The following is a 16,397-nucleotide window of genomic DNA, read 5'->3' as shown; positions in this document are numbered from 1 at the left end:
GGGTCCCACCATGCCCTGGTCTCCCAGCATCTACCTCTTTGGACTTTCTTAGACTTTTGGCAAGTTTCATTCCATAGGGTGAAAGTCCTGATGTTAAGCAATTCGTTTAGCACAGTGACCTTTTTGTACCAAGTGGTGGTCTTCTGCTCCTGAAGAATCTGCATGGAACACATCCTTCAGTTATTGACATATTTTGAATTCTGGTCCAGCTGCCTTCTGCTTTGGGCTCACCCATCCCTTTTTATAGTGTGTAGCAAGCTCCATGAATTGCCTCTGCCGTAGGATGGGTTGTGCCTGCTCAGATTGTCTATAGGTTTTGGGTTGGTCTTTCTGTCTGGTCTCTCCGAACAGATTTTTGTTTGTTCCAATTGTTTTTATTAAGGATTTATCAGACCTGCATTTTCAGCTTTCTACATCAACCTGTCAACACCTTCAGTGCCCAATGTAGCATGACAAGTATAACATTTTCTTTATAATTATGAACCCCCCCCCACCCCGCAATGCCCCAAACACCACCTTTACCCCCCCCCCCCCCAAACACCCCCTTGGGGATAAGACGAATATCGGAACTGAGCTTTATAGTCATTAGCGCTCTGTAGCATCGGAGAGAGTGACGTGGTGTCAAATTCATGTTATTTATAGGTTTCAAGGAATGGGGCCCATATCATTTCCCTGCTTGGCGACACGTCATGGATGGCCCCTGTAATGTTCTCCATCTCGTAGAGATCTCTGGCTTTTCGGGCCCAGGTGGCCTCTGATGGGAGTTCACAGGCTTTCCAGTTTTTGGTTAAGCTGACCCTGGCTGCCAGCAGGAGGAAGTGATTCATGTGGGGGACTCTTATCAAGAGGCCCTCCTTGTTCTTCAAGGCCGAATAGCACCTTTCTGGGGTCAATATCCCTGTTAATCGCTTCGATTTTTCTGATCCATGCTAGGACTTCCTTCCAGAATGTTTGCGTTTTAGGGCACGACCACCACATATGCCAGTAATCAGCACGCAATCCACACCCCCTCCAGCATTGAGGGCTAGATTGTGTGAATATTTTGGATAGTCTCATTGGGCCGTACTGCCATCTGTGGAGTAATTCTAGTCCGTGAAGCTTGTATTGTGCCGAGATTGAGGTTTCCTGTGTTAATCTGCACATTTGTGTCCACACTTGGTCTGTCATCAGGGGGCCTAGTCCTTCTCAGATCTCTTTCGTAGGTCATCAATTCTGCTCTATAGTTTACCTATCAGGGATCCATATATTTGTGAGATGAGCTCTTTGGTTGAGTGGGATTCGCTAATTATTTTCTCAAAGGGGATGAGCTCCCATTGGAGCTTCTTTCCATTTCGATGCTAGAAGCACTCTTTTTAGCTGCAGGAACATAAATACTCCCAGCGGAGCTATTTGCAGGCCAGTTTCCAAGTCCTGAATCAATATACACCCCTTGGGCTTTATAATTTGACCCACTCTTTCCAGGCCCGCTTCGTACCAAGTCTGATAGCGGCTGGGTTCCTGGGTTCTTGGATCTCATCCCTGATGGGGGGATGGGGACCCACACACAGCTCATGGAGGAGGGCCATGCCTTATGACCTTTAATTTCTCCTTTACTCCACCATATTTTCAGGAGCGGACCCATTGCGAATTGATTGATCACACTTGGGGGGAGGCCTTCTTGGGGGCCTAAAGACATTCTCCAAGCATCACTGGGTGCATTAGGTGGTTTTCTATGGTCACCCACTGCTTCTGTGCTGGGTCTGGAAACCCTGCGCCTCCTTCCTCTTTTGGATGGATTAGGTTGCTGGAGGCAATGCACTGTTTTTTTCCCCTACCAAAAGAATCTTATAAATGTGGCCTTTATTTTGGTGAAATTGTTTCGGGGGGATACCAATTGGGAGCATTTGATACTGGTATAGAATTCTTGGTAGCACTACCATCTTTATAGCGTTCAGGCGACCCAGCCACGACGCTGTGAGCTTGGCCTCTCTATCCAGGTCTTTCGATATTACCTGCAGGAGTGGGGGGGGGGGGGGGGATAGATCTTCCGTCTTCTTGTTGATGTTGAGCCCAAGGTATTTTAGTTGGTTGTGTTCAGTTGGTATCAGCCCTCCCCCCTGTGGGGGCGCACTCGCCATTTGAGCGGGTATCATTCTTGTATGGTAAGAGCGTGGATTTGTCCACATTGACTTTTAACCCTGCCCATTTACCAAATTCTGTTATTGTCCGCAGGACTGTTGGGATGGCTGTGGTTTGGTCAGCGAGATAAAGTAGTATGTCATCGGCGAACATAGCCAGATTGTACTCTTTATCGCCCACCTCGACTCCCCTTATGGATTCCTCTTTTCTGATGACATTGCCCTGGGGTTCGATTGACAAGGCATATAAGAGGAGCAAGAGGGGGCACCCCTGCCTAGTGCCTCTGGTCATGCCAAATTCCTCTGATAGGGTCCAGTTCACTGCCACTCTGCCCCTAAGATTTTTGTAGATTGCCTGTATTCCCCTTATGAATTGCTCGGTGAATCCCATGTTTTTCAGAATGGCCCAGAGGAAGGCCCACTTTACCCGGTCAAACACCTTCTCTGAGTCCATGCTGAGGAGAGCATGCTCTCCCTCCTTTTTCCTGGAGTGCTCCATTATGTCCAATGTCTTGCGCATGGCGTCCGCCCCTTGCCTTCCCTTTTTATGAAGCCCACCTGACCCGGGTGTATCAGGTGGGGCATTAGGTCTTCCATGCGGGTGGCCAAGACGCTTGTGTACACTTTGGCGTCTGTGTTGAGCAGCGAAATTGGGCGGTAAGACTTGCATGATGTGGGGTCTTTGTCCAACTTTGGGATGACCACTATGTGGGCCACTGAGAAGGACTGGGGGGCTTGGCCAGAGTCACGTATGTGGTTAAATAGCTTTGCCAGATACGAAGACAGGGTGTCTACAAAGAGCTTGTAGAAGCCCATGGTGTAGCCGTCCTGGAATCCTCCAGCTGTGAGCCGTCTTATTGCTGCCTGCACTTCGTCTGGGGATATGGGAGCGTCCAAAAGCGACTGTTCTGAACTAGTTAGGTGTCGAAGTCCTGCTTTCTCGATGTATTCATCCATTTCCCCTGCTGCTCGGTTATCCCCTGTGAGGTGTATAGCTCTGTGTGGAAACTGGCAAATTGGGGCGCTATATTTTACGGGGTCTGAGCCCAGCCTCCCTCATTTGTTTTAATCTTTTCCACCCATCTCTGTTCTTTGGGCTCATAGCCTGGTGGCTAGCATTTTGTCGGCTATATCCGCCTTGTCATAGAAAGTTTGTTTGAGCAGTGTTAGTTTTCTCAGGACATCTCCCCTTCCCAGTGTTTTCAGCTCTTCCCTTTTTTGTTTGATAGTCTCTATATGCTCCTCTCGGTATGACCCCAGCTCATGCATCCTTTCCTCTAAGGCAGTGATCTCTAGACGTAGTTTGTCTTCCTGCAACTTCCTTTCCCTTTTCCGCTTAGCCCCTTCCCTCATCAAGTGGCCCCTCCAGACTGTTTTCCCCGCCTCCCATACTGTTCCCATACCCACTTCCCCGTTGTCATTTATCTGGAAATATTTGCGTATTGCCTTGCCGAGTTCCTGGGAATAGAGCTTATCCTTCCACAGGTACTCATTACAACGCCATTTGGTGTCTCGGCGGTTGAGGCCTTCTAGATCTATTGTTGCCCTAACCATGTCATGGTCTAACCACCCTATGGGTCGGATGTCGGTCTGTTTTATTCTGGGGCTGGCGTCTCTCTTAATCAGCAAGTAGTCTATTCTTGTGAACTTCTCATGGACACTGGATCTGAATGTGTATCCCTTCCTGTCTGGGCTGGCCATTCTCCAGACAGCCACCAGGCGTCCCTCTGCAAGGCATGTCTGGAATTTACTTCCCATTTCTCTAGAGGTGTCCCTGGCTAGCTCCCGTGTGGCTTGTCTGACTATTTGAGGGTCCACCCATGTGTTAAAGTCCCCCCCACCCCTATCACTAAGAGACCCCTGCTATTTGCCTGTATGGTAGAGAAAGCCCTCTCGTTGAATGCCGCTTGACCCTGGTTGGGGGGTATAAACCCCCGCAAATGTGATCTGGATGCTATCCCATGCTCCCCGGACTATCAAGAGTCTGCCTCCCATTAATGTTTGCACCTCTAAGTATGCAAGACAGATTTTCTTGTGGAGAATCAGGGCTACTCCCTTTTGTTTTTTAGCTCTGCTGAGGCACAGAATGTTTGGCCCACTCCTTTCCCTCTCGGCAGTCTCTCATCCCTGCTTTGAGCCTGGTTTCCTGTATGAAAAGTATATTTATATCAGCCCTGTCAAACTCCCTTCTGACTCAGGATCTCTTGGTCAGAGAGTTAAGCCCTTTAACATTAAGTGTGGCTACCCTCAGAGTTGTGCCCCCTGATCCACTTTGGCCTGGTGCTGCCATCTTTTTTTTTTAATAAACTTTATTCATTGATTTCCAACAAAAAGAAAAAAGAAAACAATTCAACAAATCCCCCTCCAACGCCCCCACCCCCCCCCCCTTCTGTAGAACACACTCCAGTAACAGTTCGGTATAACAATTCCCAAACTCCCATACCCTCCCTTCCCATTCCCCAAACTCCCTTCCCCTAAATATCAAAACTCAGCCCTCCATCCCTATCCCCCCCCTCCCCAAATAAGGCATCATTTTTCCTCCTCCCCCGGGACAGCAGTCGGACACCAGACGGACACCAGATTCTCTTAATCCTGTAAGGTCAAGGACAATCCACCCCTCATCTCTAGCCTCAAATTCCCCCCTCATCATAGCTCCTTCGCCGCAACCAATTGTTCATGGTGGGTGCAAGTCTTTATCCTTTGCCAGATCATTCAACAGCTGGGCCCAATGTATCGTTATCTCCCCTACATCCCCCTCCGTCCTCAAATTCTGCAACACCGTCACCTCCGCCAACCCCCATCTCCTCACATCCTTCCTCCACAGTTGGACTGCCGGGCCCTCGGGGGATTTCCATGCAATCGCCATACGGCGTTTTTGCCAGGATTAGTAAAAAGCGACCCATTCTATTCCGTAGCCCGTTACGCCCTCCTCCCTCCCCCACCCCCCAGCAGATGTCCCCACAAACAAATCGCTGGCCAACCTCCCAGTACTCCACAATCGCACCACACTCCCACACCATGTGCCAGAACCCTGCTTCCTCCGCCCCGCATCTAGGACACTCCCCCGAATGATACCCCCCCCCCCCGCATCACCTTGAGCACCAATGGGGTTACCTATACCCTGTGCAGGATATTAAATTGAACCAGCTGGAAACATGCATTCCTCGAGGACTTCCTTACCTACTCCCAAACCCTTTCCCATTCCTCACTTGAAATTGAACGTCCCAAATCCACCTCCCACTTCTCCTTCACTTTCAACACCCGCCCTTTCTCCCTTTCTCCAAGGGCCTTATAAATTCGAGTGATACGCCCTCGCCTCTCAGCCTGATCAAGTAAGACTTGGAGAACCGGGCAGGGCTCCAGTTCTTCCGGGATCTCATCCCACAGCTCCGCTAGCCGTCTCACCACCGCTCCATATGCTAGAAAGACCCCCTGCGGTAGATCAAATCTGTCACACCACTCCCTGCAAGTAAGAGCTTTCCCCCCCCCTCAAAGAGGTCCCCCACCCTTACACATCCTTTCTCCCACAACCTCTGTATCCCTACCCTCCCAATCGCCTGCCGAAGTTCCCGGTCCGCTCCCCATGGGAGGTCTGGATCGTACCGACCCTTAACCCCCGTTCACCCCCATACTTCCTGCAGGACTCCCTTACCGCCTCAAACACCACCAATGTCCCCACCTTACCCCACGGGCACCACAAAAGCTCTGCCGGCCTACAGCCCCACTGTACCGACCCCGTCAAAGTACCCTGGAGCTCTACCTCCGGATGATCCCAAAGCAACACCGATTGCAACTGCGCCGCCACAAAATATTTCACAAAGTCTGGGAGACCCAATCCCCCCTCCGCCCTCGACCTCCGCAAAGTCTATAGGGACAGCCGGCGTCTACCTAAGTTCCAAAGCAATTCCCTAATCTTGACATCCAACATTTTGAAAAAAACCTTCTTTGCCACGTATGGAATGGTCGTGAAAAAATAGAGCATCCGCGGGAGGATTACCATTTTGCACAAAGCCACCCTGCCCATCAACGAAAGCGGAAGGGCTTTCCAAAACGGTGCTGCCATCTTTACGTTGAGTCCCCCTTTTCCTGCCATCTAACTCTCCAGTTTCCCATTTGGTCAATGCGATAGCCCCTTCTCCGCATCTTTAGCGCCCCTTTTCCCGTCTACAGGCCACCCCCCCACTCCTTCTGAACTTTAAACATCAAGAAAGCCACTAACTTAACCACAGATGTCGTAGATGTCCTAGGTGCTTTGGGTTGAAAACGCCGTCCTATACGTGAGGGCCACTAGGTTTGAAACTGGCTCCCCTTTGGGGTAGTCACTTCGTTAGTCCCGGTCCATTTTACTTGTGTGTGGGTCTATCGCTTTTGGTACCCCCAATCCACTGTGCCTTCTCATGGTGGCTTCGCCGGGGAAACTGGGCCCACTCTGGCGTATTTCCTTCCTCCCTTGGTTCGTTTTCTCCAGTGGAGGGGCCTCTCATCTTGTTGAGCATGTGACATTTGTGACCGGTCGGGGCTCGGTCCTCGTTCAGTCCTGAGAGCTGGCTTAGCACTTGCTTTGCTTCATCGGGGGTGTAGTCTCTATAGTCTCTCCTTTATAATTCAAAGGTAAGGATGAAGTGGCACCCCCATCTATACCGTATAGCACTCTGTTAGCCATGTTGTCAGTGGCCTGCAAGCTCTCCCTCTACCCGGGGTGAAATTTGACAGGTCTTGAAATATCTTTATCCTGGAGTCATGGAATTCGAAGTCTTGTTTCTGCTTGGCTTTCAGGAAGACCACTGTTTTTTCTTTGTAGCTAAGGAATTTGACAACTGCTGAGCGCGGGCCTCCCGCGAATGCATGTCCTCTGTGGGCCCTTTTGATATGTACATTTTTTTCCCTCCCTCGGCCTCGATTAGTTCCTGGATCGTTGTCTCAACTTGGGCCAGCGTTTCTCAGTTCTTCTCTTCTAAGCCTAGGATTCTTAGGTTGGACCTCCTTTCCCTATTCTCCATAACGTCCATATTGAGAGTAAGTTCTTCCTCCCTCAATTCTATGTCCGGCATTTGCGCATTTAGCTTCATTTCTACGAGGTCCATGTTGATTTGATTATGTTCCAGGTTCTCCATCTTTCCTTCGATGTGCTCAACCTTTCCTCTAATTTCTGAGATGGAGGTCTGTATGTCTGATCGTAGGGCACGGATTTCTGCCATTATCCCTGCAATGTCCTCTTTTGTGGACGCGGTACTCCTTTTGGCAGTTTGACTGGAGGCTGTTCCCGCCTGTACTGTTGGAGTCTGTCAAGGCTTTTCACAGTGTGGCACTCAGTTGTTTTCCTTCACCCTTTCTTAGAGCACACTGTGGTGGCCCGGGAGGCTTCCTTTGTGTTTTCCAGGTTTGTTTGCCATGCGTTTTGCTGTGACTGGTTTGACCTCCGGTGCACTTCGGCTTCTTAAATTCTAATGCACCTTGTACTGCACTCCTGCCCCCATCGGCTAGTGGTGGCTACTTCCTCGGCCTGTCCTGTTACTTGGTGCTCTGCTTGGGCGAAGGGGCTTTTCACATCTAGGGGCACCCCTTCCTGCCTGAGTCCCTGATGCCAAGAACTAAAGTGGTTGAATGGATGCACCGTGCTCCTTGGGATCTATCCCGCTCCTGCCTCTGATTTGCTGCACTGTCTGAGGAAGGGGGACGGCAGGCAATCACCCCAGTCACCTATGTGTTTCGTACTCGACCCCCCCCCCTTCCTATTCCCCACCCTCCACCTCACCTGAGAACTTTGCCCTTGGTGGTTACAGGGGTCTGGGTCGGAGGCCTTTTTCACCTTGTCTCCAGTTGGTGCTGCGATGCTGTCCACTCGCCTCCCCCCGTGGTGGCCGTGTTCTGGCACTGGCCCCTTTTACACGTCCTACCTGCTTCCGTAGGCACCAGGAAGGTTAAGCGTCGGAGGGGGGTGGAAGGGGGAGTGGCCCACTCCTGCGCCACTTGACGGGGCTCGTTCTATTCCGCCTGCCCCCCGTCGCAGGACACTTGATTACTGGCGAGGGAACTGTTTGTATGGTATTAGGTGTCCTTTTTGCATCTTCCTGGGGTGAGAACCAGCGGAGCATCACGCTTGGCCCCCCTTGGAGAGTCGCTCACTGTGTGGCTGGAGAGTTTGTAGACTGGCCGCATGTGGTGCTAGTGGGGTCCGGGCTCCGTTTATGCCGAACCATGGCTTTGGATTTCTATGGTCCTCACTGAAGAGCTTATTTGGGGACCAGCACTCTTTTGTTGGTTTATGTGGGCAGGCGGTGTCTCTTGTGCGCTTTGATTAATGCGGGGGGGGGGGGAGACTGCCGGAGTCGAGCCGCCCGTGTGCAGGCTATCCGCCAGCTCTCTCCCTGCTGCAACAGACCCTGCGTCCCACCGCCCGTCGCAGCCTGCTCGGTTCCTGTGGGCGATCACGTTCAGCTGTCACTGGTGCTGGGGTGTCTCCGAGGGTTGCTAGACCCCTGGTGGGGTCTGCCTCTCGTGGGCTTGTGTCCTCTATCGCTTTCGGGAGCTGCGGGGCAAATTACTTTTCTTTTGGCACCAAGTGTGAGTGGGCCACCACGCAAGGAGCCCAGTGGGAGATGGGCACGCCCCGTCCTTTGGATGGTTTCTTCTCCCGTTGGATGCACTTTTGGGGTGCTGCTAGGTCCTTATGTCGGCCAGTACTAGTCTTTCTTGCTCTTCACTTCTATTTTGGGCTGGGTTCTTCTCTATATCTTCTCTTCCTTCCCCGACGGGATGGGAGCCAAAGTTCAGGCGACCATTCTGTTCCTCGCCCACTAGCGGTCTCCCTAACAGATTTTTTTTAAATATGAGGTAATCTGCCTCTTTGTACTGATTAATTATCTTATTTCTCCAACCTGGAACTCAGAGCTATAATCGTTGTGACGTTGGTGCCATCTTCTATTCTCGACTCGCGTAGATCCTTGCTTTGCAGCATTCTGAGTCACTCCGCACCTGGTAGGCAGACTTCTGCAGCATCTTGCTCTGACTGCAATGCTCCCAGTTCCAGGTTTCTTCCACACGCACAGTCGATAAATTCAGGAAGGCCAGTGTGAGTGTAGTTAATTCTGAATGTGGAACATTGTGTGTTGACTTTCTGTGCTAATATTGGTTCTTCTTGTGTAGTAGTGCTTCAAGGGACTTATGCCAAATGTCCTCATTGGGAAGATGAATTCAGGCAGGATAGTGTGCCTTGGCGGGGGAGGTCAGCCTGCTGGATCCCACTTCTGCCACCCTCTAGAATTCACATAAGATAGCAATCGGACAAACTCAGTCCCTTGTGACTCGCCACCTCCCCATACAAAAGCGTCAGTTCAGGCAACTTGTCACACAACAGAACACTGACAAGAAGTTGATGATGATGATGATGATGATGATGATGAGTGAGTGACTGAACATGAACAGGTGATGAGCGGTACATGGACGGTGTGGCAAGCCAGAAGGAGTACTCTGACCAAAAGACACGTTTGTATCTAGTTTATATTCGATTTAAAAGAAAACTCCTCCCTGACACTACTGCTAAAAGGGAGTTCCCTTCCTAACAAAACTAAAATAAGGTGCTTGTCTATAGTCAAAATCAAAAGTAGTCCTCTGCCCAAACCTATGCACTAAACTGGCCCTACCACTTAGTAAAACGTAAAAAAAAAAATAGCTGGAGTGCCCTGCAGTCTTTGTTCACCCCAAAGTTGTTTCTTGTTGTAACCGCAGTCCCTCCTGGGTCCAGATGCAATAGTTAGAAGTAACAGTTCTTGTCAAAGAAAATGGCTCTCGTCAATCCATCAAAAGTTTCTTTAATTTCAAAGTCTCCAGTTCCTGGAAAAACAAAATGTTCAAAGTTCTTTAGGTGGAGGGATATTTCACTCCCTTTCCACCAACTTGGTGGTTCTTTCCACAATTCAACCAACCTTTCAAGTGCCTCTGTGATCTCTGCTTTTCACTCTATGGTGCTCCTTTGAGTTCCCCTGACCCAATGTCCCAGATAGTTCTTTATGGTTCCTATGACCATGGGTTCCTGTGACCCTTCTCGAGGCTTATGCTGCTCTGGTTTCTCTTGCTCCCATAACCCTTCTCCTTGTCCCATGCTCCCTCTTCTCTCAGGTCCATGTGACCCCGGATGGGGCTAGGGCGGTCCTTCCCTCTTCCCCCTGCTTGTTTGCTCTTCTCTTTCCTCAGACTTGGGCAATCCAGGTGCCTGTTGTGTTGCAGTGCTTGCTCTAATGAGTGTCTGTCTAATCTGCGATGGCAGCGTTCATGAAGGCTTGCCACATTTACTTGTTGTATGCTGACTGTCTGTGTTCGTCTTCAATCCCTCTCTTGTTAGCTAGCTATCTGAGAGCATAGGACCCAGTCCTACCTTCTTTGTTGGAATCAGCAGATGTTTGAGGGCCCTTTGCCCACCACATCCTATATGTCATCAATCCTTTTAACCATGGTTCGCTTCGCATGGCCTCTGCCTCTCGGGCCCCTTGCTTTTCCTTGTCTGGCAGATGCCATCTCCCTCGGCCCTCTGCGTCCTCCTGTCCGAGTCTCGCCTCTGCATTGGGTTTGTTCTTTTCCAAGGGTCACTGGCCCTTTATTCTCGTTCCATTAATGAGAAGGGGCATGCTGCTTATTACAAGTTGTCAAGCAGGAGGAACGTTTAACATTATCTTTAGTCAAACACATAGGTGTCTTGCCCTATTTTCTTATCCCCATACAGGCAGAGTGTACATTGGGTATAGAGAGTTCCACATGAGAATGAGAGTCCTTGTTCTCTAAAGGGTAGTCGCTCCAGCTAGGTGCCGCTTACCGATACCCCTAGGGATAGTTTTGAAGATCGGGCTCAACCCCCTAGCATCAAAGGGGGTGTCTCCCCTGAGGGAAGAAGGGACAAATACTCCAGATTCGTTACAACGGTAATGGAGAAATATTTACAGAGGAATGTCATCCTATGTACAATGGCTTTCAGGTGATAATGGTAATATTATGTAAGAGGCTGGGTGTCCTTTTTGGCTATTGGATGCAGCACGTCAGGGAGGATTTGAATGTGTGACTATTGGTAGTGTTTTTGATGTCATGGGTTCGTGAGAAGAATGTAGATGTGCAAGGTGGGCGAGGGGCAAACTGATTGATGGGGGTGCCAAAACGAATGGTCTGTGGAGGAGAATAGCAGGAGACAGTCAGATAGGTGGGTGAATCAATAAACTGTTTTAAAGGCAAGTAGTAGAGGAATAGGTTTTGTATGGCCTACCAGCCAGCATGCAGGCAGTGGGGAGATGAGATGGTGAACTGTAACAAGTGCAGGTGGTGAGGTTGAGAATTTTGGCAAAATTAAGGTAGGCTTCAGCAGTAGTCAATGTGTCTGAGCATCAGAGTAGATTTTGTGAAATGGTTGGAGCAGGGGGCCCTTTCTGGTGTTAAGCAGGTTGATTCTTTGTTCCTTGTGTTGGTGGCTGGAGAAGTGATAAATCTTCAGATCGCTGTTGAAGTGGACCCCCACGTTTGTGTGCCTTGGGGGAGCAGGTCTGAAGAGGGTGGGGGGTGTTGGTATTGGTGATGGGAGGAGAGTTTTGTCTTTGAAACCTGGGAGATAGATAACTTTGATTATGGAGCAGTTGAGTGTAAAACATTGAAGAGTCTGATTGGGGTACAAATGTTTAACCTTCAGTCTTTTCTCCATTGAACATTTGCAGCTTGGCCCCCGGCCCAACCCCAAACCTCCACCAACCCCCCCCCATCCCCTATGTATCTTGCGGCCGCTGATCGCAGTGACCCTGCAACGCCTTTTCCCTTTCACTTCAGATTTATTATTTATTTTTTAGGGGGTGGGGGGATGGCTGCAGGGGTTGGGGGGGGATATCCCCCAACTCACACACACTAAATAGTGAGCAAGTGTGTGGGGGACACCCCTGCAACCCCCAGCACCAAATGCGTGATCCGGTCAAACTTTTCGGCCGTTCAGAATTTTCGAACAGCCGAAATTTGCCTAAATCACTCAGTCATTTTAAAACTGACATTTTGGATGAAGTCATCTATTGTCAGATCACTGAGGCAGTCTGAAATCCTTAAGGAAAGGACTGGGGTGAAGAAAGAGAAAGGAGATGCTTATTTGGACATCATTGGCAAAGAGTTCATTGGGAATTAACTCGAAGTAGGAGCAGTTTTCCAAATGAGAAAGTATAGAGGGTGAAGAGTAGTGACACTAGGACTTCAGAGGCTGTCGTCAGGAAAGGATGGAATTAGAGGTGACAGTGTTTAAGGATATAGAGACGGAACAGTTGGCGATGTAGAGGCAATGCAGGTGAGTATTCTAAGGTTAGAATTCGAGAAAGGTGGATGGCAATTGAAGGCAGTGGGGGGGGCGTCTGGAAGTATGAGGATGGACCAGAGTTTTGTTATAATGCATAGCTTTGCACAGCCAGACTCGAATTTTGCAGGTGCCTTCATGAATCAAGTTTTACGCGGTCTGAGTGGCATGTTAACCTTTGTTTGCCATTGACTTCTTATTTCTGTTTTAAAGGAATGGCAGCAAAGAAAAGGAAGTGTGTTTCAGAAGAACCACCGGCAAAGAGGCAGAAGCTGGTTACAAACAGGAACACCTTTCCAACTATTGAAAAGAAGATTACATCTGCTGGTAAATCTGGATGTCATTTAAAGCCGAACAAGGGCCTGCAGCAAAAAAACGTGCTGAAAGTTTTTGTGAAACCAACAGAGTCGGCAAAGAAAGCCCCTGGCAAAGCTGGCAACAAGGCGCCTGATAAAAAGCGGCTCTCTGATCAGTCCAAACAGATCAAGCTTGCATTCAAAGGAAAACCCATTAAAAATAGACCTGTAGAAAAGGGGATACTGAAGAAAACTGTTAAAAAACCGAATAAGGTTTTGTCCGCAAGGCCACCTGTACGGAACCCTCCTCTAGGACACCAAAATGTTGTTTCGAAGTCCTCGCAAAATAATCTACCCAAGGTCACAAAAGCAGTGGCCATGGCTATTTCTGCAAAAAAAGAAACAATCGATATTAAAAGGAAGAGTCCCTCTCGATTAAAATCCATACCCAATGTTAAAAAGATTTCCCCAAACAACTCGAATGTTAAAAATGACAAGCCTTCTTTGCAGAAATCTGTAAAACTGTTGAATAAAACGCCCCTAAGAATCCTGCATTTAGGAAATACGTCTGCGAGACATGACGCACGACTAAATGGCTTTAAAACCATGAACAATTCTGCACCTGTGACTGCAAAGGATGTTCACGAAACTAACACAAAGCAGAACAAAAATCGTCCACCTGGTATAGTGAGTCGGTCTCCTGGGCTTGATGCTACCCGAGCAGTGACAAAAAAACGCAGTGATGAAAATAGCATTCAGTCTAGAAAGTCCACACGCAAGCATGCAAGGCCCACTGCTGTCACTAATAACAATAAATCCCACAGGGACACCAAAATGCAAGTAAACCCAAAGGCTGCAAAGAAGCATTTTCAAGAGAAAAAGGCTTCAAGGAAGGATGTTCCCATCCCAAAACCCGTCATCCGGCCCGATGAGCTTCTGGACAGGAGATCCCAACGTTTGCAGCCGCGTTCAGAAGTGCCAGTTAAGTCCTTGCCGAAAAGAGGCTTGAAGAAAAAGGCGGTTTCTCAAGTGAAAGTAAATTCTGCAGCCAAGAAAGATCCATCACGAAGAGTTGAAAATGGTAAACCTCCTGTGCCAAAGAAGAAAGCTCCACTGAAAAGCAAAGCTGATGCATCCAGTCTCAGGCCAGCTGCTGAACCCAAGGATAAAAAGCTAAAGAGCATGTCCAAATCTCCTCCGAAATCGAAAGAAGGCAAGTGCAAGGTATTAAGACCACGACAAACGAAACTTTCAAAAGCTAAACTTAAACAGGGTGGTGGTGACGGTAGTCACTCTGTAGGATTGCCACTGGCAGAAGTGTTTACAGAGCAGAGTCCTAATCAAGATAAACCAACAACATTGGAGCAAATAGCCTCTCCCATTTCCCAGCCTAAACCGAAAAAGGAAAAGGGCTCCATTGTGAAGCCACGGAAAGAGAAGCAGAAGGAGAAAAATGTGAAGGACAAAATGACCTCAAGGAAAACTGTGACTCAAAAAGCAAAGCGCCCTTTAAAGAACAATAAAGCATCAGAGCCGCAGGCGGCTTTATCAGAGGCCCCGTGCCAATTGGAAAGCGACCCCAAGTCCAAACGAGTTAGCATCCTTGAGCTTTGTGAAGAAATTGCTGGCGAGATTGAGTCCGATACTGTGGAAGTGAGAAAGGAAGTCCCCGATGCTGCATGTGCACTGGAGGCCAAGAAAGCTGCCGAGGAGGCGCAAGCCGAGGCTGAAAGCCAAGCACTTGCTGAAGAGGAGGCTAAGCAAACTACCCCCACCAAGTGTTTTTTCCCCAGCAAGAAAACATTCCTTTTAAAGAACAAACTGAACGGGAAAACCAGCCCTATCAATAAAAGCCCAAAACCGAAAGAAATGAAGCCAGTGAAGGTCAATCGAGTGGTCCGCAATAACGCACTGAATAGAACTCTGCTTCCAAATCTGGAGTTTATGCGAATGAATGTGTTGGTTCCTTCAAATGAAATCCAGGCCAGGACTACAGGCATGGGTACAGATGTAAGCCCTCCACGCGTTGTAGGTAGAGTGCCAGTGACCGAGCACATAGACGCGAGTCAAAATGTATCCAGATTCCAAGTTCACTTGGGAGGAGTTCTGCCCAAAGAAGGGCAACTACCATTGGCTCAAACTGGTGGGCATCTGGGTCACCATTTGAGTACACAAGAACAGATTAGTTTGGAGGAGTCTGGAACCAAAGACATACCTCGAAACAAGATCTTGCCAAAAAGAACTGTTGAGAATGGTCTGCTGGAGCCACCATTAGATGAGGTAACGCATTATTTTTTTCCAAAAGAGTAATCTATTGTTTTGAAATTGTGTGCTTTGTTGGGGCTTGTTGTGCTGGGTCAGAGGGGTTTGACGTTTCAGAAGCAAATGTGCTTGGGTCGGCATTGGGCAAGCAAGACTGCCACTGTGAATCAACATTAATGGACTAAATCATGGCTTGCTTGGTGCTGCATCACATCTAGGAATTAGAGGCTATAAAGAGGACTATTTGGAACAGCGGATATGCCTTTTAGGGCACTGATTGCGAAAAGCCTCTTTTGCTGCTGTATGCATCTTTGGTTGCATTAAGTGAATCGTCTTGTCACTTGAGTGTCCCTGACCAAGAATAGTGACCCACAAGACACTTCCTTCTGCACTACTAAGCAATGAATTGTGCATAATTGCTACTGCGATTGGCAATTGTGGGCGTGTCATACACCGCACGCTTGCAAATTGCAGTGTACTCTTCAATGGGTTTTATATGCAATTCGATGCATAGGACCTGTGACGTTTTCATCTGCCCTAGAGGTAAGAATTGTACAAAATAACTGCTAGCATCGCCGAATTGAATATTTGCCCTGAATGGAAAAAAAACAACTCTTAAATCTTTTGTGTAATACCTTTTTCTTTCACCTGCACCCATGAGTTATTCCGCTGTCTGCATCGTTTTACCACCTATCCCAAAATCCCTAAATTGTGTTTCTTTCACATGTGAAGGACATATGTACTAATACAACCTTTTCTTCATACCTGCCTTGTACTAAAAATGACCAGGTACCTGGCTTTCAGAAACCACCTTTCTTGTGCTGACCTTTTTGCTCCGCTTCTTCAAAGGGCTCAGAAGCAATCCATTAAGCAGTGCTGCCCTGCGCAAGGGTCTGCTCTTCCCTGCCCATACAGAGGGGGGTGATAACTGTTAAAGGTCAGGGTTGAGGGTTAGAGCTTCAAACAAAGAGGTTGGAGCACAATCCACTGTGTGCCTATGCATAGACAGGGGGACAGAATACATTGGGCTACACATTTAAATTGATGCTTGTAGAGCAGATACTGATAATTGACTTGTTTTCATCATCAGATTCCTACATTAGTAGTCCTCGCCCTTCAAAAACGCTGTCTTGTCTCAATTATTTGGTCACAAATGACGAAACTAAGCAATGATAGACACGGTACACTAAGCCTTGTCGCAAAGTGAACATGGATCTAGAAATGTCCAGACACAAACTTGTTCTTAACCTTTTTGTTACGGTTTAGGTGCCTTTATGGTTCTTTTTATAAACTTAAAGAACAAACTCCCCTCTCTCCACCCCACCAGACCTTCCATTCTCTATTTTCCCTGTTAATTCTTCCTTCCTCTCTCCTGGAAAGATTGGGTCAGTGTGGCCTGGTGGCCCAGATATAAGT

General features: G+C 48.5%; 1 protein-coding gene across 1 annotated transcript in view; it reads left to right on the top strand.

The window, feature by feature from the left end:
- Positions 1-16,397, top strand: part of ESCO1 (establishment of sister chromatid cohesion N-acetyltransferase 1) — a 644,577-nt gene that overhangs the window by 112,378 nt on the left and 515,802 nt on the right. The window contains exon 2 of the mRNA XM_069620888.1: positions 12,637-14,999. Coding sequence (XP_069476989.1) covers positions 12,639-14,999 — 2,361 coding nt within the window. The 5' untranslated portion in view covers positions 12,637-12,638. The remainder of the gene's footprint in view (positions 1-12,636; positions 15,000-16,397) is intronic.

This window comes from Ambystoma mexicanum, chromosome 5q, assembly GCF_040938575.1.
Source record: "Ambystoma mexicanum isolate Mex_15411 chromosome 5q, UKY_AmexF1_1, whole genome shotgun sequence".
Taxonomy (NCBI): domain Eukaryota; kingdom Metazoa; phylum Chordata; class Amphibia; order Caudata; family Ambystomatidae; genus Ambystoma; species Ambystoma mexicanum.
The sequence above is the reverse complement of the archived record's forward strand: the minus strand, read 5'-3'. Positions and strand labels throughout refer to the sequence as shown.